This window comes from Spermophilus citellus (assembly GCF_964194105.1).
Source record: "Spermophilus citellus genome assembly, chromosome: 4".
Classification (NCBI taxonomy): domain Eukaryota; kingdom Metazoa; phylum Chordata; class Mammalia; order Rodentia; family Sciuridae; genus Spermophilus; species Spermophilus citellus.
Genome location: NC_138185.1, coordinates 205,110,448 through 205,136,319, shown reverse-complemented (window position 1 = coordinate 205,136,319; position 25,872 = coordinate 205,110,448). Strand labels below are relative to the sequence as shown.

Here is a 25,872-nt window from a genome sequence, read left to right as displayed (position 1 = left end):
AGTGATAGGGATATTTTTACATCATGGAATCACAATGTACTTAGGAAGATGCAGATGAGCATATATTGTGAGACCCCCAAATTGTATAGATATAAATAATCTAATTGTTTTCAAGTTTGATATTTTTCTCCTTTTTAAAAAAAGTGCTGTTTGAAATAATTGGTTTTTATACATGCATTGAAAATGATAAATGAAAAAATTTGCACTTTAACTCTGACCCTAGTGTGTGCTTTTCTGAATATCTCTAAGTTCTTTTATATTCTTTTTTTTGAACACAGGTATGAATGATTTCCTAGGTTTTCTCCCTTTATGTTTTTTTTTCTTTTTTCCTGCTACATCTGCAAAATTAATTGGTTTGACTAGGTATTGAACTTTTTGCTTGATAGTATTAGACTTTAGGAATCTTAAATTAGCATGTTTTTTGTATTTCTCTCCTGCTGAGAAAAAAAGTTATATCTAATATAGGCTGTCATGTAAAAATCTGAATTTTTAAAATAGTTTAATAGGAATCAATGCTGAAGTATAGTTCTTTTTTAGTTTGTATGCCATCCTGTCATATGCAATTCAAGAAAGGCCAGAGTGCTGATTTTCTGTATTTTTTTCATGTGCAGAAAAAAAAATAATAAAAAAACTTCCTATTTACCTTTTAGTAAAGTTAAGACATCTTTCTGTATTTTGTGGTCTCGCCTTCCAGGAGTTGGCCCTTCATCCAGTAATTGCTATGGTTTTAGACAGTATCATTCTTCTGGCTTCACACAACCATTTTCAGGCCTTCTGTCTGTAATCTTTCTTTTTGCCCCTCTTTGGACGTTGGATTTGTTTGTTTTAATAAGCTTTTTTTTTTTTTTTGCCACTATGACTACAAGTCCCCACCAGCACAATTGTAAAGGTGGAAAAGTTTATTTGGAGGCTCACAGTTTCAGAGGTCTCAGTCCATTGACAACAGGCTTCCTTCCTTGGGGCTTGAGGTGAGGCTGAACTTTTTGGCAGAAGAGTGCAGCAGAGGGAATAGCAGCTTACATGATGATCAGAAAGCAGAGATCTCCACTTGCCAGATACAAATATATACCCCAAAGCTATGCCTCCAAATCCCCACCTCCTCCAGCCACCCCTCCCCCTCCTTGCCTTTAGTCACTACTCAATTAATCCCTTCAAGTGATTACTTCCCTGCTTGGGTTAAGGTTCTTATAACCCAGTCCTTTCTCTAACCCATCTTGGATTGTCTCACACATGAACTTTTTTGAGGACTCCTCACATTGAAACCATAACAATCTGATTAGAACATCCTTTTCCCACATTCCTTACTGGTATTTTTCTTCCCCATTACATCTCCAAAATTTTCAAGAAGTTTAACACCTGGCTTCCTCTCAGCTTGTTTCAGTACATGTAATTCTTGCTGTCATCCTTAGTGATTCAAAGTTCAACTCAGCAGTTCATTGAACTCTGTATCCTTATTCTTTACTACTGAATTTCCCATTTTACAGTGACCTTCAATTCACTCTACTTTTGCAACCAATTTCTGCACTTTAGACTTGTATTCATCTGTAATTGTTCTATGTTCAAACCTTCAATTTCAAAATCTCAGTCTCTGACCTTTCAGTTCTTTTATTTCTCTTTTCTTTTTTAATCATTAATACCTGGTTTTGGTCTTTCCAATTCTTCTAGTTGGCCAGCCAGTTCCTGCATGCAGTTCTTCTGTCAAATTTGGCTTAATTAGAAGCTGCTTTTTTCTCACTAGCATCTTCAATTTCTTCCTTCTACCTCATACATTTTACTTATCTTCAATCTGAAATCAACCAATTCTCTAGTTTTCCATTGCTTCTCCTATAGAGTACCAACAAAATTTATCTTGAAATAGCACTTGGCTGGGGATGTAGCTCAGTGGTAGATTGCTTACCTAGAATAGTGTATGTGAAAGCCTTGGGTGCCATCCCTGGCACTGGAATCATTACCTTCTTCATTTCCCATTACATTTCATTCAGTAATTAATATAAGCCAATCAGTGGGCACACATTTCTGACCTGATCATTGAGGAATGGGGCCTAAAGTCTGTTTGGGAATTCATGGTAAGCATTTACTTAAAAGCCTATAAAGTTTACACAAGAAGAGGGGGTTTCTTCTTTCTCTATACTGTGTCGTTTAGGTCTGGAATGGCTGAAGCTATCCTGTTGCCATCCTGAGGATGAAGCCTCAGATGAGAAGGGTATTAATGAGAGAGCTACAGAGCGGGCAGAGCTAGGACTTTGACCTACTGCATCCAGTTCTTTTTGGAGTAATACATTTCATTGTGGTTTAAGCCAGTTTGAATTGGAGTCTCCTTTTATTTTCACCAAAAGAAATACAAGCAGCATTTAAATTTTAAAATTTGAATTTCAGAAATAAGAAACCATTAGTAAAAGAGCCTGAATTGTAGCATTGACTAAGTGTAAATTTAGGATGGTGGGAGGCTGTTATTGTTTTAAAGGACAAGTGGATAAACCTTGCTACACTGTTGGGAACAGTTCAGTGAGCCATTGGAATCATACTTTTTGGGACATTGATGATGTGAATCAGAATATGGCATTAAGTGACTGGTGGGAAAACTTTAGGATGTTGAAGGATGTTATGTTCATGTTTTCAGCCTTCAGAAAGGTCTTGCAAGAAAAAGACAAATTTAGGTTGAAACTTGTCTGTCTAAAAACAGCAAGATTGTTTTGGATTGAGTAATCTAAAGTGTGCATTCTATAATTCAAGTTGACTTAACTGCTGATTCAGAGCCTTTGAGGGTTGGGAAAGCTAAGTGATCTACCTAACCTTAGTCCAAGTGTAAGAGGTGGAGATAGGAAATTTAGCAGGGAAAGACAAAACAAACAAACAAACAAACAAACAAAAAACCCAAACCAAAAAAAAAAAAACAACAACAACAAAAAAAGACTTTTCCTAGCATTCCTGGCCAGCCAAAGGGCACTCAAGTCCATTGTTTTGAACTGCCTCAAGATAAAGGGGTTTTTCAACTAAGGGTCCTGGAAGTGTCCAGGGTACTGAGGTGGTGGTAGAGATGTTGACATTTTCATACTCAGCATCTGAACAATATCTTGGGCTGTGGCCTTTAGCCTAGTAATTAACATCAAGTCAAAGGATTTTCACACTTAACCTGTAGTAGCTGTCCAGCCTAAGGCTGTCATCTTTGTCATGAATTGTTATGATACTTGAACACTGGGAAGAGGGTAAAACCTAGAGAAGTGTAGAGTAGCAGAGTCTGAGTTTCAAAGAACTCTTTCGGAATCATCCTATTTCAGGGCTTCCTACTATGTGAGAAAAGTATACTTTCTGTGTAAACTAGCTTTAGGAGACCATAATATTTTGTAATCAAATATGTTTTACCTGATAGAAATTCATCATGAAAAACAATTTTAATCTGTAGAACTGCCTAGAAGTTTCTTTACTCATGATTAGCGGGTTATATTCTGTTCCAAATGCTAATCACTATATTTAAGCCACCTTCTCTCACTTTTAGGCCCCTCTCCTGTTATTCTTTTTTTTTTAAGATAATAGTATTATTTTATTAGTGTATGTTTATTTTATTTTTTAATTTTTAAATATATGACAGCAGAATACATTATAATTCTTATTGCACATATAGAGCACAATTTTTCATATCTCTGGTTGTATACGGAGTATATTCACACAAATTCATGTTTTTATACATGTACTTTGGATAATAGTGATCATCACATTCCACCATTATTTCTAATCCCATACCCCCTCCCTTCCCCTCCAACCCCTCTGCCCCATCTGGAGTTCATCTATTCCTCCCATGCTCCCTCTCCTTATCCCACTATGAATCAGCCTCCTTATATCAGAGAAAACATTGGGCATTTGTTTTTTTGGGATTGGATAACTTCACTTAGCATTATCTTCTCTAACTCCATCCATTTACCTGAAATGCCATGATTTTATTCTCTTTTATCGGTGAGTAAATGTTTTATCGGTGAGTAAATATTCCATTGTGTATATATGCCACATTTTTTCATCCATTCACCTACTGAAGGGCATCCAGGTTGGTTCCACAGTTTAGCTATTGTGAATTGTGCTGCTATAAACATTGATGTGGCTGTGTCCCTGTAGTATGCAGTTTTTAAGTCCTTTGGGTATAGACCCAATTTTCCAAGAAATCTCCATACTGCTTTCCATTTTGGCTACACCAATTTGCAGCTGCACCAGCAGTGTATGAGTGTACCTTCTCCCCCACATCCTTGCCAACACTTATTGTTGTTTGTATGCATAGTAGCTGCCATTTTGACTGGAGTGAGATGAAATCTTAGAGTAGTTTTGATTTGCATTTCTCTAATTGCTAGCGATGATGGACATTTTTTCATATATTCGTTGATTGATTGTATATCATCTTCTGAGAAGTGTCTGTTCAGGTCCTTGGCCCATTTATTGATTAGATTATTTGTTTTTTTTTTGGTGTTTAACTTTTTGAATTCTTTATATACCATAGAGATTAGTGCTGTATCTGTATGAGGGGCAAAGATTTGCTGCCAAGATGTAGGCTCTCTATTCACCTCACAGATTGTTTCTGTTGCTGAAAAGAAACTTTTTTAGTTTGAGTCCATTCAATTTATTGATTCTTGATTTTAATTCTTGCACCTAAGGAGTCTTTCTCCTGTTATTTTTAAAGTCAGTTTTCATTTTCTTTGATGGGGTAAGTAGAATGACCTTCCTGCCCCCAAAGATGTCTCAGTGTAATTCTTGGGATCTGTGAATTGATGCTACTCTCATGATTATATATGGCACAGTTCAGTTGAAGATAAGGACATTACCCAGATGGCCCTAAACTAATCACATGAACCTTGTCTTTTTTTTTTCCTACTATAATAGATTGTCACAGAATAGGTAACTGATAAATAGTATAGTTTATTTGACTTATGGTTGTGAAGGCTGGCAAATCTAAGAACATGGCACTGGCATGTGGTGAAAACCTTTGTTCAGTGTCCTAACAAGGTGGAAGGGTAAGCAAACATGAGACAGAGATTCTGACTGAACCCACATTTATAAGAAATCTAGTATTGAGATACCTAACCCACTCCTGTGATAGTAATATTAATCAATTATGACACCAGAACCCTGATTTAATCACCTCTTAAAGATACTAACTCTTAAGATGACAATTAAAATTTTTATGCGTTTTGGAAGAGATAGTAAAATCATAGCATTTCTTCACATAGCACAAACCCATGTGCTTCTCACATGAAAATAGATTAATTCCATTCCAAAAGGCTTTCATCTCTTAATTTGTTCTGGTGTCAACTAAAAAGTCCAAAGTACAGAGTCTTATGTAAATCAGATATGGGTGAGACTCAAGACACAATTCATCCTTAGACAAATTTCTTCCAGCTATGAGCCTATGAAATAAAAACAAATTGTCTATTTGAAATACAATGGTAGTATAGGCATGGATAGAAAGTCCTGTTCCAAAAAGGAGAAATAGGTAAGAGAAGAAGGGTAACTGGTCCCAAGTAAGTCCAAAACCCAACAGAGAAAAACTTGGTAAGTTTTAAAGCTGGAGAATAATTATTCACTCTGTGTGCTGCCTCTTAGACACTTTGGGAGGTTTGGACCCCTGAAGCCTCTGGCAGCCTTGCCTTTGTGGCTTTGCATGCTGGTAGCTCACCGTTTCTGAGAGTCTCAAGGGTATTCCTGTCTCATGGCTTCCCTGCCTCAATGTTTTGCAGCTTAGATATTTCTTTTGCCAAGTATCCTAGTTCATCACTTCTCTTTCTGCCTTGCATAAGGCCCTAGGGCATAGAAACAGAGTAATCTAGGCTTTTTCTATCCTGCTTCTCCAATTTTTCAGCCTTTATTCATTAGTCAGTTTCAAAAGTACTTCCAAATTTTTCATGTATGTATTACAGTAGCAGCCTTACCTTTTGGTCTCAATTTTTCTGTCTTTGTCTATTTTCTGCTGTTGTAACAGAGTATCACGGACTGGGTAATTTATACACAATAGAAGTTTATTTATCTCAGAGTTCTGGAGACTGGGAAGTCCAAGGAGCATGGCGTTGGCATCTGGGGCGTGCCTTTGTGCTACATCATAGCACAAAGTAACTATTGATTCTATGAGGGAGGATAAATGACTTTTTTTTTCTTCAAATCCATAGACTATTAATAGTTAGACTTGAGTATTAAGTTCAGTTTTTTTTCTGCTTAAAACGCAACTACTTAATCACTTTTTTATTTCTCATATTAGTTTTGTGTTCTTTCTTTCTCCCTGTTTAAATTTAATATGAACTTAAGGAAACTACTTTTTTTTTTGAATGATTGACTCATTATGTTTTATGATTAATTGTTTTGTATCGAAGTGTATTATAGAAGTGCCTTTCACATATTTACATTTTAATTTATTATTTTTGATTTTATAATGAGTATTAACTTTATTTTCTGGTTCAAGACATAGTGGATTCACATGTCAAAACATCACATTGCCCTTCTTAAATACGTGCAATATTTGTCAGCCGAAAATAAAACTTAAAAAAAGGAAAAGGTTTGGTGAGCATCAGTAAGCCAGGACAGACTTGGATAGATGGTCTTTGGAGCCAGTATTGTAGAGACAACACTCTTGGCTTCATTGGTGACCTGCTTTTTCATTTGCAATGATTGGGTAGTGAGAATTAGAGACCATGATGATTAATTCTTAGCCTCTATTCCTTCATGTAATCCCTAACTGGTGAAGCTGGCAGGGGATAAATAAACAACTAAGTTAGCAACCTTTCTCTTGAGAATCTTCCCTACATATTTGAATCATAAATTAATCTCATTAATCTCATTTCATCCTTTTGTGACTCCCAGTTGTATATTGGTGTATTTCTTGTCAATATTGACACTGATTTATTAATTGGGGTTTATTACATCATAAACTTTCTTAAATTTTATTTGTATACTTCCCTATATTCTATCTCTGTGTCAAATATATCTCTTTTCAAAGGTGTGTCATTTTTGTGCACTTTATTGTTATGTTAGGAAATATCATTTTCATCTCTAATAAATCATAATAGGAGTTTGTTCTTTCCCCATTCCTTTGCTCAATTTATCTTACACTTAAGTATTTGTGATCATGGATTAATATATTTTGATAATGAAAATCTGAAATAATATGTTTCAGTATGCGACTGTTTCAGGATAATTATATATCCTTCCCTTTTCTAGCCTAAAAATAATTTTCATTAAAAATGACTTTTTAAAATGAATTTTTCTTATCCTTATAAACTTTTTTACCTGACAGTCTATGGTGAATTTTATAGTAACTTGTTTTGTTTTACATTCTTAACCCATCAGATTCTAAAAGAAAAGGATGAATTGAAAAGTCAGCTTTATGCAGCATTACAACAGGTAGAGAATCTTAGAAAGGAGTTGAATGAGGTCTTAACCAAGCGTGCCCTTCAAGAGGAAGAGCTTCGCTCTAAGGAGAAGAAACTAAATGATGTTAAGTCTCATCAAGCTGAGCTTGAGATGGAAGTCAAGAATTCCCTGGACAGCATTCATAGACTAGAAGGTGAATTGAAAAAGCAGAATAAGAGTCATAGTCAGATAAAAATTGAGAAGGCTCACCTGGAGGAAGAAATTGCAGAGCTAAAGGAGAGCCAGGCCCAGGACAAAGTTAGACTTCTTGAGATGCAGGAGTCCATCAAGAATTTGAGTGCCATTCGAGCAGATCTGGCTAATAAATTGGCTGAGGAAGAGAAAGCCAAAAAAGCAGTGCTTAAGGATCTTGCTGACCTCACAGCCCAATCAAAATCCAGGGATGATGAAACAGCTACCATCATTACACAGTTAAAGCTAGAACGAGACGTTCACCAAAGGGAGCTGGCAGATCTCACATCATCACTGCAGAGTGTGAAAACGAAACATGAGCAAAACATCCAGGAGCTGATGAAGCACTTTAAGAAGGAAAAGAGTGAAGCAGAGAATCATATTAGGACATTAAAGGTACCTTGCTGAATTATCTTGGTAATACTGAAGGAATTTATTCTGGTGACTCATGAAGTTAATAAAGCGTAAACTTTTAGAGATCATTCTGTATTCCCAAGCACAGAAGGGAAGATAAAACCAACAATAAAGAGGTTTATTCATGCCTGTTTGGCCAGGTTGAAATGACCTATAGCAGCCAACTGAGAGTACTTATTTTAGAGTATTGAAACCCTTCTAAAAGAACAATTAGCTATTTTGGGATTTCAGGAAAAGTAGAGGTGGCAGTAAGTGGTAGACCTGAAACGTGCCCTCATTCAACATTTATTACCTCCTAAAATATAAAAGGCAAAGACTTGTCAAGGCCATAGATGCTGTAACCAGGGTTCTTATTAGTATGGTAACTAAAGTGGATCAGCTTATGGGCTGTGTAAAACAAAGACTTTTGAGATTTACCCTTTCTGTTCCAAATCAAAGTTGCCGAGATAAATTCCTAATTGAGACCTTGCATTTATTTAGAGGACTGTTTCTAAGGTGCTATAGCATTTGTTATCACTGTTCAGGGCAATCATTTGATATCATGATTGTCAGGAATGTGATAAATCTATCCAAGTTCCCTAATCTATTTTTTCTCTATAGTACTTATTATTACATAATACAGATTACATACTACATATTTATTTTTGTTATTCTCCCTTTATTAGAATGAAAACTCCATGAGGACTGGGATTTGAGTCTGTTGTATTTATAGCTATAACTCCAATGCCTCAAATAGTTCTGGAACCTTGTAAATACTGTTAAATAGATAAATGAATAGATAAATATTTAGAGGTTAGTTATATTTTTTAAAAAAGTTTTTGTCTTTAAAGTTTACTACTTCAAAAATATTTAAACTGCAAGATGAAATTATATTGAAGTAGCTGACATTTGTAGAATGCTATACCTATTTAATGGATTCTTTCCCTGTCCTGTGTAGCCTTATGATGATAGTGGATTTAGGGTCATTGGGTTAGGTAGATCAGAACAGAGACTGGAAGAGTAGGGAGGAGATCCTTATTATAGTTCACTGGTTCTAAGAAGCATCAATTTTAAGATGCATCATTGCTTAATCTACTAAGAAAAATACTGCCTTCTGCCTATGAAGCTAAGACATACTATCAACTATAAAACAATCCAAACCAGAGATAATTAAAATGTGAAAAATGTTTTAATATTGATTAAATATGGTATGGTATAATATTTATCCTTCAGAGTTGATGAAGGTATAAACAAAAGTAGAATATGGGATATGAAAAGGAACTGATCTAAAAGAAAATAAACTATATTATATGTTAATTGGTTGACTGGGACTATAATAAACTACTAGTAAACATTTTTGCAACAAACTATATCAGAGACTGCTATTATTCATGTAATGCTGACATCATCCCCATACATTGTGTGGTATTATTTTCTCCCTGAGGAGGAAATTGTGATTTGAGAATTTTAAGTAACTTGCCTAAAGACTTACTGCTGGAGTTTGGTATAGATAGGACTTAAACCTATGTGGTCAAATGCCTGAGTTCTTAATTATTTTTATTCCTGGAAAGGTTTAGATTCAATTTAGATTCAATAATTAATGACTCTGGTGACTAGGTAGGTAATGATGCTGTTTGCCAACATAGAAAATACAGAAAGAACAGATTTGGAGAGAAGGGTGGCAAATCTAGTTTTTAGCATATTGAGTTAGATGGGAGGGACTTTAAGGATAACCATGAACATCCTGGTACAGCAGTTTAGTAAATAATGAATGAGTCAGGAGTTGAGGGAGAAATTGAGATTAGAGTGAAATATTTTGGAACCAGTAATGTGTTGTGGCAGTTGAAATTATGGCATTTGGATATTAAATGTAAGAGACAAACTAAAAGAAGTAAAAATGTTGACATTCCATTTAGCAGAGGTTGACAGAAAAAGTCCACGGTAGATGTGAGGGAACTGGCTAAAACACAGAGTGAACAACATTCAATAGAGACCTGGCATGTTTTTATCTGAAGGAAAAGATGAAGGAAGCCAGTAAGATTGGGACACTTAACAGAGGTGGTCTTGGGAGTTGAAGAGACTGAAATTCTCTTTCTTGTAGAATAGGGCAGTGATGGGAGGAATTTATGAGCAGTGAAGACAAAAACTGCTGTGAAGACGGATCAACTGCTTGAGACTAGGCTGGGGCGTGAAAGTACTGCTACATGGTTGAAACTTAAGGAAAAGTATCCTTGGCAAAGGAATAAGGGATGCAAATCTATGATGATAGGTTGTTTATTCAGTTAGTTATACTGGAGTGCCCATTTTCAGAGTAGTAGTTGCTTATAGACTTATTGTTATTTAGGTTGTATAATAACCTATATGTTACTAACCAGGAGGTAGTAATTTATCAAATTAGAGCAAGTTCAGGATTATTTCTATAAGAACATAATTCTCACATTCAGATATGCTTTCTTGAGTGGGAGATGAAGTATTGGTGGTACAGCCAGACACCTGACAGGATCTGAATATGTCATGTGTCATAGTGGAAAAAGGATATGGGCTGTTTAATTCAGACTACCTAGACATACCTCCAAGTTGCTTCTCTGCTTTCACCTAGTTCCTCTTTTCACTCCCAACTTCTCTCTTGCAGCCCTCAGATACCTCCTAATTGTATTTTCTCAAATATGTATTTAAATGTATCACTTCTTACTCAAAAACCATGTTGACTATTTACTGTCTCTAGAACAAAGTCTCTACCTTAGCACAGCCTTCCTTTCTGTGGCCCCACCTTATTTGTGCACATTAATGGCATTTTTATATTCCCCAATCTCTGCATAAAAATATAAAACAGTTCCCCATACATTCATTTCATTGCTTTTTCTCTATTTGGATTGGCCTTTCCACTGATCTGCAGGGGAAAAAATTTTGCCTAAACCTTTAAGGCCCAATTAGTTTTATACTTCTTTTATAGATGCACTAAAGTTGGAATAAATCTCAGCAGAGGCTGGGATAAATTGCTCAGTTCTCTTTATTTCATAGCTCTTCGTTGGTTTCTCCAGTGTAGCACATGGAGGCTGCCTTATATTTTGGTTTGCTGGTGTTCAGGTCTTGTTACCCACGTTCCTGTCTTATAGCATCTAGCCCATATATAGCAAGATACTCAGTGGGTGTTGGGTTTAAATATTTGAAAAACTGAAAATCAGAGGATTTGTTCCCAATGTGTTCTGGGATCTACCTAGTTTGAATTTCCCCATGTAAAATGGAGAAAACTGATTTTCTTGTCCTTTAGGAAATGCTTTGAATTCATTTAAAATACAACAACTAAAGCGTTTTAAGAAATTTCTTCAGTGTTAAGAACTTATAATTTACATGTTTTCTGATCCTCTAGAACCTGTAAACATTTTTTGTTGTTTTAATTTGAAAGACTGAGGTCTGAATGGGGTGTTGTGCTGTTCTCTAATGTAGGAGCAGAGATTGTGAGGGCCCAGTAGTATCAAAAAAGTTACCCTAAGGAATAGTCTCCACCTTAAGCTTTTTTTTAAATATAATACTACACTTTTACTTATCTATGATAAGTAAAAAAATGTTGACAGCAAAGATATTCACAGATTTAGTATACTAAATTATGAACAGTAGAATTTTAGACAAGTAGTTCTATAAATGTTACATTTTTGTGTCCTTCAGCATCACATAATTTATTATTTTATCAGTATAATAAGCTCTGATACATTATTCATATTTTTCTCTGTACAAATTAGTTGTACTTTCCCCCTTCATGTAGAATCTCCTTTCTAATGCCTATTTTTATATTTAAAGTGTTTTACTGACATGTTCTAATTGTTATGAACATTTTCAGGATATTGGACTATCATCTTATTGTAATTTCAACAAAGTTATTTTATACAGCTTTTTATTGGAACCAAAAGATGCAGGATTGAAGTTCTATACTTTTATTGCTAGGCCGTATGTTCTTAATCAAGTTACTTCACCTTTTTATGTCTTACCAACAAATCAGGAATAGTAAAATTCTTGCATATCACTGGATTGTTGTGAACACATCATTGTGTTGTAAATCCTAAAATTAAAAGTAATAAAAAATACAATAAGTTTTTAGTTTAATTAGGAATTGATGTGCTAATAAGTATGGAGAAGCATGTACTTCAGGGGGCAAAAATCGCTGGTTGGTAGAATTTGCCCAGCTCAGAGGTATAAATATCCCCATCTAGGTTGATTTCAAAGGAGACATATCTGAACATGGGATAAGTTAGTGGAGGAGGAACACATTTGTCTTCTGAGAATCTGAGCTGGCTGTAGCACATCACCAACCTTTGGGAGAAACCTTGTTTACCTATGCTTTTTATTGGACATAAGAAAAAAATAAAAGCATTCTACTGAAACTTAAAATTGTAATTGAACAATTTTCCTGATGAGAGACTTTATTTTGTAAATTTATTTTTGGGCTGTGATTATAGGCTTGCTCAAAAAAAAAAAAAATCAGTTCCCTAGTTAATTCAAAGTGGCATCAGGTCTTAGGTGAATTTTGTGAAATATAGACTCTGTCTAAAACTCACAAAACTTCTTCCTTTTAGGAAGTTGTTTCAATTATTATGTTCCTATAATAGAACACACATAATAAACTTATAAAAGCAAAAGAAGTAGGTACATTTTAGGCATTAACAAACATATTTTAAACATATTATATGCAGTTGCTTATAGATTCTTAGTAACTGTAGGTATGGCCAGTTAGCATTGAAAGTTGCACCCAGATGGCTTTTAAAAAACTTAACGATATTGTTCCTTTTGAGTGGCAGAGTGATGGAGTAGTTGAAACACAAACATTAGAAAGAATTCCTGGTTCAAATCCTGGCTCTACATTTCCTCACTATTTACCTTGGGTAACTTACTAACTTTTTTCTGCTTCAGCCTCAAAACTGGAGTCAACAAGGCAATAATTTTGTCTCCCTGATTAGTTTTTGTGAGGGTGACATAAAGACAAATGTATACAAAATGCCTTAGAGAAGTTTCTGACACCTGCTGTTTGCATTGTTATCTTAAGATTCTTTAGGTTTATATACTGGACCACTCTTGAATTCCATGTACAGAATAGATTATTCCTAATGTCTTTTTTTTTTGAGAGAGAGAGAGAGAGAATTTTTTTTAATATTTATTTTTTAGTTTTCGGTGGACACAACATCTTTTTATTTTTATGTGGTGCTGAGCATCGAACCCAGCTCCCTGAGCATGCCAGGCGAGCGCGCTACTGCTTGAGCCACATCCCAGCCCCGATTATTCCTAATGTTTATCTTTTAAAACAATTTTGATTACATCCAACTACAGATTGATATTTTAATAATATCAATTTTTGCTACTTCAGACTGATTAGTTTCCTCAGCTGTAAAAGAAGCTTAGCATTCCTGCTCTAACTCCAGGATTTTATTATTTTACTTTTTTCAAAAAATTTGGTCATAGCCAGTGGACTTTCTTTTCTTCTTCTTTTTGTCTTAGGCAGACATTTTACTACCCTAGTGGTGCTGAAATAAAGTCTTGCAGTATTAACTTTTAGTTTCTTGGCTATTATGATCTTTCTAGGCACCCAAGATTTATATGAATAATTGTATTGTGTAGGAAGGACACAGTTATCTCCTAAAATCCTTGAGTTAGAAAGAACAGGAATGCTAAGCTTCTTTTACAGCTGAGAAAACTAATCACTCTGAAGTAGCATAGTATTTCCCTTCTGGGACAGTTGTCTAATAACTCCTACCCCTCAGCATTGGAGTTACTTCCTTGTGATTGCCATGTCCCCCAGCCCCTACTGTTATCATTTATTGTTGTCAATGGATGATTGCCTCTGTCTTTTTCTCTGTTCATATCTGTTATCTTTAGTACTTAGTACAGTACTTGTCATTTGGTAAATACTTGCTATCTGGCGATGGGTCATTGAATAAATGCAAAGATCATTTCGTATGCGTTTATTTTAATTTCTTTGTATGAGTACTTTGAGAGAGCTAAAGTTTTATTTTCCCACTGAAAATTGTGTTATTTATTTGAAACAATTTGGTCACAGCCAGTGGACTTTCTTTTCCCCTTCTTTTTGTCTTAGGCAGAAAACTTAGAAGATAAGAACATGGCTAAAGTCCATCGTTGTCAGCTAGAGAAGTTGAAATCACAGTGTGAGAAACTTACAGAGGAATTAACCCAGAATGAAAATGAGAACAAAAAACTGAAGCTAAAATACCAGTGTTTGAAGGACCAACTAGAAGAAAAGGTAAAAATATAAATAAATTCTAATGCAAAAGACATTAATTTCATAATTTGTGTATACTATATTAAAAAATGTAATTGTAGTTTTTCATAGGAAAGTTGTATTAGTGCCAGAAAAAAAAATGACAAGTTTATTTGAATGCTGGGAGTTTTATTCTTTCAACCAGTCACCTTCTAATACATTTGATTTAAAAATAATCATGTATCTTAAAATAGCAGTTTAGATATAAGATGAATTGTGCTCTATATGTTTAATATGAATTGTAATGCATTCTGCTGTCATATGTAAATATATTAAAAAAAAAGAACTAGCAAAAAAAAGATAGGTCTGGTGAATTATTGAGGACTTTCTACATGTCAGGTGCTTTAACAAAATTCTGTAGACAGTTGTCTTGAAAATAACAGATATTTGTATCTCATAGTTTGGGAGGCTGGGAAGTCCAAGATCAAGGCACTGGTAGATTCAATTGAAGGTGCATGTCTGATTTCTAGTTGGTGCCTTCATACAGTGTTCTATATTGCAGAAGTAGCAAGGGAGCTTTCTCAGTTCTCTTTTATAAGGGTATTAATCCTCATGAGGGTTAATGAAAGAAACAGAAAGCAAATTTAAATATTTTGTCTTCTGTGTTGATTTCTTGTCAGAAGATGACCTCAAAAAGTAGTGACTTCTACTTTTATTTATTTATTTATTTTTTATTTTTTTTTTGTGTACAACTTTTTTTTTTATTGGTTGTTCACAACATTACAAAGCTCTTGACATATCATATTTCATACATTAGATTGAAGTGGGTTATGAGTATTCTACCCAACATGGTAGTACTTGAAATAAATTTACATATCATTAACTACCTTCATGACCTGATTACCCCTCAAAAGCCCCACCTCCAAATACCATCACATTGGAGACATGGTTTCAACATATGGATTTGGGGGAGACACAAAACATTCAATCTGTAGGTGTTAGGGTTCTTTGATCCATGAGAAAACTAAGGTTCAAAATAAAGTATCTGTGGTTAAATGCTTTTTATGAGCTAATTCTCATAGTAATTTTTAAAATTGATAATATTCTGATTCTTATAGTTGTGGAGAGGGAAAGGTAAGGAGATTGTAACCTTTGGTACATCCCCGCATGTCGTTCTTCTCAGTAGATATGTAAATTTATTTCAAGTAACTACCATTTATGGCATGTTGGGTAGAATACTCAGGATTTTTAGAAGTCACTACTTTTGAGGTTGACTTCTGACAAGAAATCAACAAGGAAGAGAAGACAGAATATTTAAATTTGCTTTCTGTTTCTTTCATCAACTTCCAAAAAGAATTTTCAGTGGAGTGTGACAGAAGTCAAATGTTAAAAAGATTGTTAAAGTACAGATAATGGAAAAAAGGTGGTATAGACATGAGCTGAATGAATACTGTACTAGCTGAGGGTTGCATAAATCCACAAAGAAAGAACTGCCACTGGGTGGGCCATCATAAAAGTGTTCGTTAACTTTTAGGAAGAAACTTTCTTAATCCTTTGCTCTCCTTCCTTCTTTTTTAGTTTGTGATGTTTACCTAGTGTATATATTTGTGCATATATTTGTATGTGTATATTAATCCCAGTGATTGTTAAAACCAAGAATAAGTTAGATTGGAATTCATGGTTTAATGGGGCTCCTAAATTTCAACTTATAAGGTGGACAATAGCTGAAATTTAGTTCTTATTTCATGTTTTGCTTTGATTGAATGCCGCAACACACAACTAAATCAATCAGGGTCACTCCAGGTGAATTGAGTTGGCACAAAATAATCACACAGAGACATAGAAAATACCTTTTTCGGGGGGTTCTGCCACAGCTCCTAGGCCTCAGCTCCTCCAAGGGAAGCAAGAGAGGCAGAATAAAGACCGAGAGCACACCTGAAACCATCCTATTTATTGAGGAGGGGCTGTTCCATAGAACATTCCATCCAAAAAAGGTAAGGGGTAGTATTACAGAGGAACAAGAAGGCAGCCCACTCCCACTGCCCACTCCTCTGCTGAGTGGAGTTGGGGATCCACCTGCTTCTGCACACAGCTGGAACCAATCTCCACATTTCCATCGCTCAAAGCTAGAATGTGCTCAACTCTTATTTGGAAGTTCCAGACAATTGAATCTAATGTTCATACATATTTAATGTATCTGTGACCACCGCATAGTTGCTGTGGAGATGATGGTAATTTTTCCAACTTTCTATAATTAAAATATTAGCCAGAAGATTGTGTTTAAACATTTTATATTTCCTTATCTACATTTAAGAATGTTGAAAGTTTACACTTTACACATTAAAATGTAAATGTAAAGTTTACCTTGCTCTGCTTAAATGTTTCTTCAGTGATTATGTTTGAGATGTTTCATATATATATATATATATATATATATATATATATATGCATTATCACACATTCAGATAAATGCAGCATTCACTTAAGCATCCATTATGAGACAGGCATATATCCTCAGAATGGAATATAGATAAGAAAAGTGGTCTGTAGTTGATCCTTTTAGTTGTTAAAACTATATACAGCATGAATATCTCTTTTTTAAAATGTTTAGGACCAGAAATGTTTAAGATTTTGGAGTTTTTTAGCTTTTGGAATATTTATGTATATATAATGAGATATTTTAGAAATAGGACCAAGTCTAAACACATATCCCAAAGATAATTTTATACAATATTTTTAGTATGCCAGTGTTTTGATGATGATCTGTCATATGAGGTCAGAAGTGGAATTTTTCACATGTGATAGTCACCACTAAAAAAATATCTTAATTTGGAGCATTTTGGGTTTTAGAATTTTGGATTAGAGATGTTCAACCTGTGGTCAAGTCCTGAGAATGCATACTAACGTAGAGGAAAAATGACCACTGTATACTAAAATGGTATGTAATCTTAAAGACACAAACACACAAACACAAATATATATAACACACACATACACATAAATTGTTTCTCTGTCCTGTAGGGGATTGGTTCCAGTGTCTCCCAAGGATAGCCAAATCTGCAGTTGCTCAAGTCCCTTATAAAAAGGTCATATAATATTTGTATTTAATTTATATATATCTTCCTATATATTATGTCATCTCCACATTACTGAAATACAATGTAAATGCTATGTAAGTAGTTGTTATATGGTATTAGTTAGGGAGTAATGACCAAGGTAAAGTCTGTAAATTTTTGGTACACATTTTTTTTTTTTTCAATATATGGTCAGTTGAATCCTGGATTTGGAGGATATGGAGGGTGGATTGTACACCTTATTTTTCTTCAATATTTATTTTGGTTTTAAATGATCATGCTTTTGATTGATTTAACTGTGTTTGCCCATATCTTAGTATGGATAGGTGTGAATCAAAATTTTAATGGATTGTATCATCTACAGACAGTGCCTTTTTCTTTGAGAGGTAGCATAGCATTAGTTATTATGGCAAAATGGTGAATTTGCATCCTTTTCTAGTGTGGCTTTAGTTAAGTTGCCTAAACATTAATGCCTCAGTTTTTATCAACCGTTAACATGATAATAATTCCTTTATTTTAAAATTAAATGTGAAAATGTAAGCAAAGTACTTGGCCCATTATCTGGTATCTAATATATCAGTTATTGGTAGCTGCTATTATTGTGTTTTCAAGTATTTACCGATTAATGATTCAACCCAGCAATCAACTGCCTGTGATCTACACAATAATGTGAAAATAATCATAATGGCAATAATATGCCTGTGGTCTACCTAATTATAAAACCATAGAATTGTGCAGATGAGAGGTTTAGAACCAGACTGTATTGAATCATTTGAGACAGATGTTCCACAAAGGAAGCACCCATGTGAAAATAACTGGCAGTTCTATCAACAAGTGATTTTTGAAGGCATGTGGTAAAGAAACCAAACAGGTGGGCAGTTTTATAGTTATGCTTGCTAATGGAGGAGAGAAATCACATCCTTGTATTTTTTTCCATCTCTAAGATAAGGCATAGAACCTGAGACATAGCAAATAATTTATAGTTAAATTAAAGAGAAACAGGTAAATGTGTATACACACAAACATATACAAATATAATCACATGTGCACATGCTGGGTAAGGGGCCCAGACTAGGGAAAATAAAATAAGGCAAATTAAGTTTTCAGTGAAGGAAAGCCCAATGAACTAATAGACCAAAGATCTCTGTTTAAGCAATGTAGTAAACTTGAAAAATGGGTCAAAGGGGATTAACAATGTGGCTCTACTGTTATCAAAAGGAAACTTTGTTTTCCTCATAAAATGATATTCTTGCCTGTCCATTTTCAATATAAATACATGAGTTACTAGACATGCACAATGTTTCTAAAAAATTCATGTTATTTTAACTGTATGCTTTGTTTTAGGCTGTTTCTAGTCTTATTATTACTTTGATAAACTTAGAAATGTTAAAACTACATCAAAGTTCATATAAAGTGTTAGCACCAGTGCCAGCATCAATCAGTGGTAGAAGATTGCCATTAGTATATTTGGACAGAATAACTAACTTTGGCATATTTTCCTCATATATTCAATGGTAATCTGTGGTAATAAAATGAATTTTTTTTTTAACATTTGATTTTGCTTTGTCAAATGTTATTTTCCAATTTTACATGACAAAGAGAATAAGTATTTTGCAGAACTTTTATATATGCATTTAAGACTTTATTAAGAGCTTCTTACCAGGGAAGAATCACTCCTGAAATGTTAGACAAATGAAACTATAGTATCATTAAAATTAATTATTTCCTTTGTTTAAATTTTGTAGGAAAATATTTTCTCTTTTGCTCCAGAAAGATCCTATTGATATTAATCTTTTGATTCTTCTGACATTTACCTAGAAACTCATAATACTGTTTATTTTATTAGAAACATATCTTTTTTGATTTTAGTGGAATATGTATCAACAAGAGTTAGATAATTAAATCATTTTTGCTTAGTAAGACAGCATCAGTTTACATAGTGAAAGTTTCATAATGATGTCTGATCTACACAGATCTGTGTCTGATCTAAGTTTGGAGAAATTTTATATTCAAATAGGTATTCAATAATGATACTGGCTATTGTTGAAATCACAAGTAATTTGCAGACATATTAAAAGAAGGAAATTTTAATTTTGAACATTTGCATAGTACGTTAGAGCTGGTGCCTAAAATTAAGAAACGAGTGTATTATAGAAGATTCAGTTTATACTCTATGTATTCTTTTGGTATTTTGTTCTTAGGATTGTGGCCATAATCTCAAAAACATTTTAAATATTTTGTTCAGGTATATTTATAAACAATGAGAAAAAATTTGAAAAGAAAATGACAAAAACATTCTTATTGTTTTCCTAAGTCCAACACAAACATAATGAAAATATTTGTTTTCCAGTGTTAGTGAAATAATTATTTTACTAGTTGCATTAATTTTTAACTATATAAGAAAATGAGAAATTCTAGGTATAAAGAATATGTTATTATATAATCTTACCAGAAATATGAGAAAGTGCTTCTTGCCAATAGTTATTGAAACTTGGAGGAAGTCAGTGGTTCCTACCACGCTCATTTTACTTTTCTCCTGAAATTCGCCCATTATCACATCCATATGTGGAACTTTTCTCCGTCTTAGGAGATGCTTTCATATGGATACTATACCTTTTAGTTAGCCTGGACAGTGTTGGAAGATTCTTTAGTACTTTCAGTTTTTTCTGCTTCACAAGAATCTGTATGCTAAATTTGTGCAACCAATATGGAAAGCAGTATGGAGATTCCTTGAAAAAGTTGGAATGGAACCACTATTTTACCCAGATATCCCACACCTCAGTTTATACCCCAAGGACTTAAAAAACAGCATACATAGCCACATCAATGTTTATAGCAGCACAATTTACAATAGCTAAATTGTGGAACCAACCTAGATGCCCTTCAATAGATGAATGGATAAAGAAAGTGTGGTATATATATGCAATGGACTATTACTCAGCATTAAAAGAGAATAAATTCATGGCATTTGCAGGTAAATGGATGGAGTTGGAGAATATTATGCTAAGTAAGCCATTTCCCGAAAACCAAATATCAAATGTTTTCTCCATATGAATATGCTGATCTATAATGGGGATGGGGATGGGAGCATGGGAAGAATGTGGGAACTTTAGATAGGGCAAAGGGGAGGGAGAGGAAGGGAGAGGGTATTGGGTAGGAAAGATGGTGTAATGAGTTAGACATCATTACCCTAAGTACATGTATGAAGACACGAATGGTGTGAAAATACTTTGTGTACAACCAGAGACATGAAAAATTGTGCTCTATATGTGTACTATAAATTGAAAGGCATTATGCTTATATATAAAAAATTAGAATAAATAAATAAGTTCAAAAAAAAAAGAATAAATGGAATGGATTCAAAACTAAAAAGAATCTCAGCAAAAAGAGAGAGCCAACATTTTGGGAGCAGATTTTTTTCCACATGGACGTCAAATATAGAGCATTCATCTCCAGGAAATATAAAGAACTCAGAAAACTTAACACCAAAAAAAAAAAAATGCAATCAATAAATGAGCTAAGGAGCTGAATAGACACTTCTCAGAAGAAAATATACAGTTGATCAACAAATATATGAAAAAATGTTCAACTTCTCTAGTAATTAGAGAAATTCAAATCAAAACTAAGCTCTAAAATTTTATCTCACACCAGTCAGAATGGCAGTTATCAAGATTATTCAACAACAAAAAGTATTGGCAAGGATGTGACGGACTGTACATTGGTGGGACTGCACATTGGTGCAACCAATCTGGAAAACAGTGTTGAAATTCCTTGGAAAACTTGGAGTGGAACCACCATTTGACCCAGCTATCCTACTCCTTAGTCTATACCCAAAGAACTTAAAATTAGCAGAATACTATAGTAAGGCAGCCATATCAATGTTTATAGCAGCTCAATTAACAATAGCTAAACTGTGGAATCAATCTAGATGCCCTTTAATAGATGAATGGTTAAGAAACTGTGGTATATATACACAATGGAATATTACTCAGCATTAAAAGAATAAAATTATGGTATATGCAGGTAAATGGATGGAGTTAGATGCCGCAGTCTGGCTGGGCACAATTCAGGAGCTACTTGTAAAAAGAAACAAACTTTATTTTTAGAACACACACACCACACCACACAGCTCCTCAGGAAAAACCCTCAGAGCCCAATTGCCACCACCGGCTTCCCATAAGCCTCTCCACTTCCCCCAGTCCTCCTGCTCTTGAGGCCAACTGGCTGGGTCGCATGGGCGGAGCCAAAAAAAGTCCCCCAATGGGCAGCTCCATGGTCTGAAAGGGCAGGGAAACAGCCCAATGAGCATCACCGCAGAGGAGCCAATCAGTTGGCAGCTAGAAGTTTGCTGGGGCCGCTGTGAGCCAATCATCAGCTGGCAGTTGGAAGTTTCATTCTTCTTATGGCTGTGTAGAACTCCATTCTTGTGTATATATACCACATTTTCTTAATCCATTCATCTATTAACATGGCATCTGGGTTGATTCCATAATTTGGATGTTGTGAATTGTTCTGCTATAAATATAAATGTGACTGTATTAGTTTAGTATGCTAATTTTAGTTCTTTTGGATAAATATTTAGGAGTGGGATGGCTGGATCAAATGGTGGTTTCATTCCTAGTGTTTTCAGGAATCCCCACACTGCTTTCCAGAGTGGTTGTACTAATTTGCAGTCCTATCAACAATGTAAGAGGGTACCTTTTCCCCCACATTGTAGCTAGCATCTATTATTATTCATGTTCTTTGTAATTGCCATTCTAATTGGAATGAGATGAAATCTTAGTGTAGCTTTGCATTTATTTCTTGGCTATTTTGTCTTTTCATTTGAGAAGTTTCTGTTTAGTTCTTTTGCCCATTTATTGATTGAGCTTTTTTTTTGACATTGAGTTTTTAAGTTCTTCATATATATATACTGGGTATTAATCCCCTGTCACAGGTGTAGCTGACAAAGATTTTCTCCCATTCCATAGGCTCTCTCTTTACTCTTAATCATTTCCTTAGCTGTTCAAAAGCTTTTTGATTTGATGGCAGTCTACTTATTGATTCTTGTTTTTTTTTCTTAAGCTTTAGGGGTCTTTTTGAGGAAGTTGGTGCCTGCACCTATCGGATGGAGTGTTGAGTCTAAGTGTCAGTTGCAAGGTTTCTAATTTCTAAGACTTTGATGCATTTTGATTTGACTTTTGTGCAGAGTGAAAGAGATCTCAATTTATTCTTCTACATATGGATATCCAGTTTTCCCTGCACCATTTACTAAAATTGCCGCCTTTTCTCCAAGGTATATTTACATCACCTTTGTCAATTATCAGATGGCTATAAAAATTTGGGTTTGTCTTTATGTCTTTTGTTATATTCCTTTGGTCTTCATGTTTATTTTGATGCCAATATGTTGTTTTTGCTACTGTGTAGGTCTGAGTATAATTTGAGATTGGGTATTATGATGCCTCCCGTATCCCTTTTGTTGTTTAGAATTGCTTTGGCTATTCTGAATCTCTCATGAGTATTAAGATTGGACATCCCTCTCCCCGCCCCCACAACTCCAGGAAGAATGTTATTGGTATTTTGGTGAGGATTGCATTAAGTGTATAGTGCCTTTTTTCTTCTTCTTCTTCTTCCTTTTTCCTTTTTGGTACTGGGGATTGAACCCAGAACCACTATACCACTGAGCCACATACCCCTTTTTTATTTTTTGAGACAAAGTCTCACTAAGTTGCTTAGGACCTCACTAAGTTTCTGAGGCTGGTCTCAAACTTATGATTCTCTTGCCTTGGCCTCCCGAGTAGCTGGGATTATAAGCGTGTGCCGTGTCACCCAGCTGTATATTGCTTTTGTAGTGAGGCATTTTGACTATATTAATTCTGCTTATTTAAGAACATGTGAAATCTTTTCATCTTTTGAGGGAGGACTTTTTTTTAAATTCATCTTTTAAGAAGGTAAGAAGATCTTTGATGAAGCAGTTTAGAGATAATTAAAGAGCACAAATTGTGAGACTTTTTTTGTTAGCAGTACTTAGGAACTTAAGTGTTGAATAGATAGCATTGATGGAAATGTAGTTTAGTTCTTACCATGAAATGCTGTTAAATCACTTGTAAAATGAGAACTGGGAACTTATATTAAAGGTAGGGCTATTTTGGATAAAAACACTGGAACTAATTTTCTTATACAAAATGTGGAACGCTGAAACATGGTAATTATAATTCACAGTTTAATAATGATGCCCATGTTTTCAGATGATGGATACTGCTATTGAGAGTATATAGTGATTAGCCCAAAACTGAGTAGAAACATGGTAGAAACTGGATATAGGAGTACAATTTTCATGTATTTTTCCCTTTTATGACACATGTATCTTATTTTGAACTCTTAGCATTGAATTTAAATTTAGAATTATTATATTCAATAAATTACCATATACTATTACTTTTCAGTCTGACATTTTTGGAATGGGAATCAACAATGATTTTCTTAGATATATCTAATTAAAATCTGAAATTTCCACATACAACATATCTGTGAGGGGAAAAATGAATGAGTATAATAGAATTCTGTTTTGGCAATATATAAAGGTTGTTAAATCCTCTCATCACAGTAAAAGAATACAATGTTATCTGTCAATGAAAAAAAGTTGTATTTTGATTTTAATTTGACCATCTGTTTGATAATGCTCTTTTTTGAAGACATGGGAAAAATATATATGATTGTCAAATGTTTGTTTTGTATTCACTACTTTGTAATATCACATTTCCAGATTTTGACTAAGAGCTATTTGATGGTAGCAGGGAGAATTAATTTGATTTTATTTTTTTCTAGAAGAATGAAAAAATAAAAGGAAATAAGCTGTTCAGTTCTAGCATTTTATTTTGATGCTTACATTTTAGGAGACTGCTTTTTCTTTGGTGTTTTAAGTATTTGGTGTTTTAAGCTTTTTAAAAATTTTAAATTCTGAGTAGAATGAAGCTGTAGCCACCATATGTTAAATTTGAAAATAAATTTAAATAAGAAACTCAAAGTAAAAAGTAGAATGTATATGTAATTATATTACAGAGTCCTATAGTTAAAATAGCATTAAAAATAACAAAATGGTCAAAGGTAAAATGATAAGTTTTGCAGTTGTCATTGTTAAAGTGTTTTTAAGTGAATAACTTGTAGTCCTTAAGTCCAGAGTGGTCCTTGACTTTTACAAGGAATTGGTTGAAACATCAGAGTGCTTTCTATGTATGAAATACCATGTCAGATGTTAAGGAAAAAACTGAGGATGCAAAAGTGAAATGAATGTACAATGGGAATTCAGATGTGGCATTTATGCATGCAGCTGTGGCAGAATTAGGAACATGAAATAAAGTTGTATACAAGAAGTACATGTAGTCTTTACTTTCTGAATTAGAACACAGAAATTAGAAAATGGTGGAGCCATTTTCAAACGTTTTTATTGGTAATGAATTCTGTATTAACCATTTACAATTGAAGGAGTTGATTTTAAATTTTAAATGAATTCCAGGAGGAAAGTTAAAGTTTGTCAGTCATATTGGCACTTGACTTGGGTTTGATTGAGAGGCCTGCCATTTATTTCTTCACTCACTGAATGGTTGTTAATGACAAATTCCTGGGGAGGAGAGTGAACATATTGAGCACTTTTCACTAAAAGCCTGTTCTATTTAATTTTATTTATTTCTTTAGTTGGATATGATTCCTATAGTGTAGGTATTAGGCTAAGTAATGCAACTAGGATCAGTTGTGGTCTGGAAAATCAAGCAGAGTAGGCCATATAATTACTATATTGCATCCGTTTTAGTGCTTTGCTTGAAGTTAAGCAGTCCTGGATGGCTTTGGTTAATTGAGTTTTTTTTTTTTTTTTAAATTGCCACTTGAAGTGCTTATTGACCTAATTCATTTTGCCATGTAATGTAGATCAAGAAATATTCTATAGATTTTTGACAAAAAAACCCTAGTATGTGTTTGTGCTCATGGTACACATGAGCTATATTATTTAGAGATTCACTTTTAAACTTTAAATATTATTTCATAAGAACAATGCATGCGTAAGTATACTGTAAGGGGGGAAAAGCAGAGAAAGAAAGCCCAATGGTTTTTAAAGACACTATAAACTTATAAACATATCTCTTGAGAGGAATGATAATTTTTATCTTTTGAAAATTCAACAATGCTTGTCCCAAATGCATAATTTGAAACCCTAGTTGTTTGTTTCTTTGTCCACGTTTTGTTTCAGAATTAGAAATATATCAAAAGTGACTAATTTTAAGTAACTGATGTTTTTTGTTTCTAGGCATTTGACTTACAAGCAATATGTCATAATATTAAATGATCGTAATAATGAATGCACAAAATACCCTTTAGAAGGTATTTTTGTTTCCAACTTTGAATATTAATTTCTAGCATTGTATCCAATACATATCTTAACACCTTTTGATTATGCTACTAATCATCTTTGTAATACTCAATACTCTCCTTGAAAAGGATACTAAAAAGCCTGAGGAAAGAATAATTTCCTTGAATGGGGTCAAAAGTTTAAATTTGAATTTCCATTTTTTCTTATGTTTTATGAATTATTATTGTAAGCCTGCAAAAGACCAGGTTATGGATTGGAAAACTCTCGCACCCGGGTTTTAAAAT

At 34.1% G+C, this 25,872-nt stretch overlaps 1 protein-coding gene across 1 annotated transcript in view; it reads left to right on the top strand.

Annotated features, from left to right (window-relative positions):
- Window positions 1-25,872, top strand: part of CEP128 (centrosomal protein 128) — a 414,945-nt gene that overhangs the window by 136,008 nt on the left and 253,065 nt on the right. The window contains exons 16-17 of the mRNA XM_081292429.1: window positions 7,318-7,968; window positions 14,048-14,212. Coding sequence (XP_081148555.1) covers window positions 7,318-7,968; window positions 14,048-14,212 — 816 coding nt within the window. The remainder of the gene's footprint in view (window positions 1-7,317; window positions 7,969-14,047; window positions 14,213-25,872) is intronic.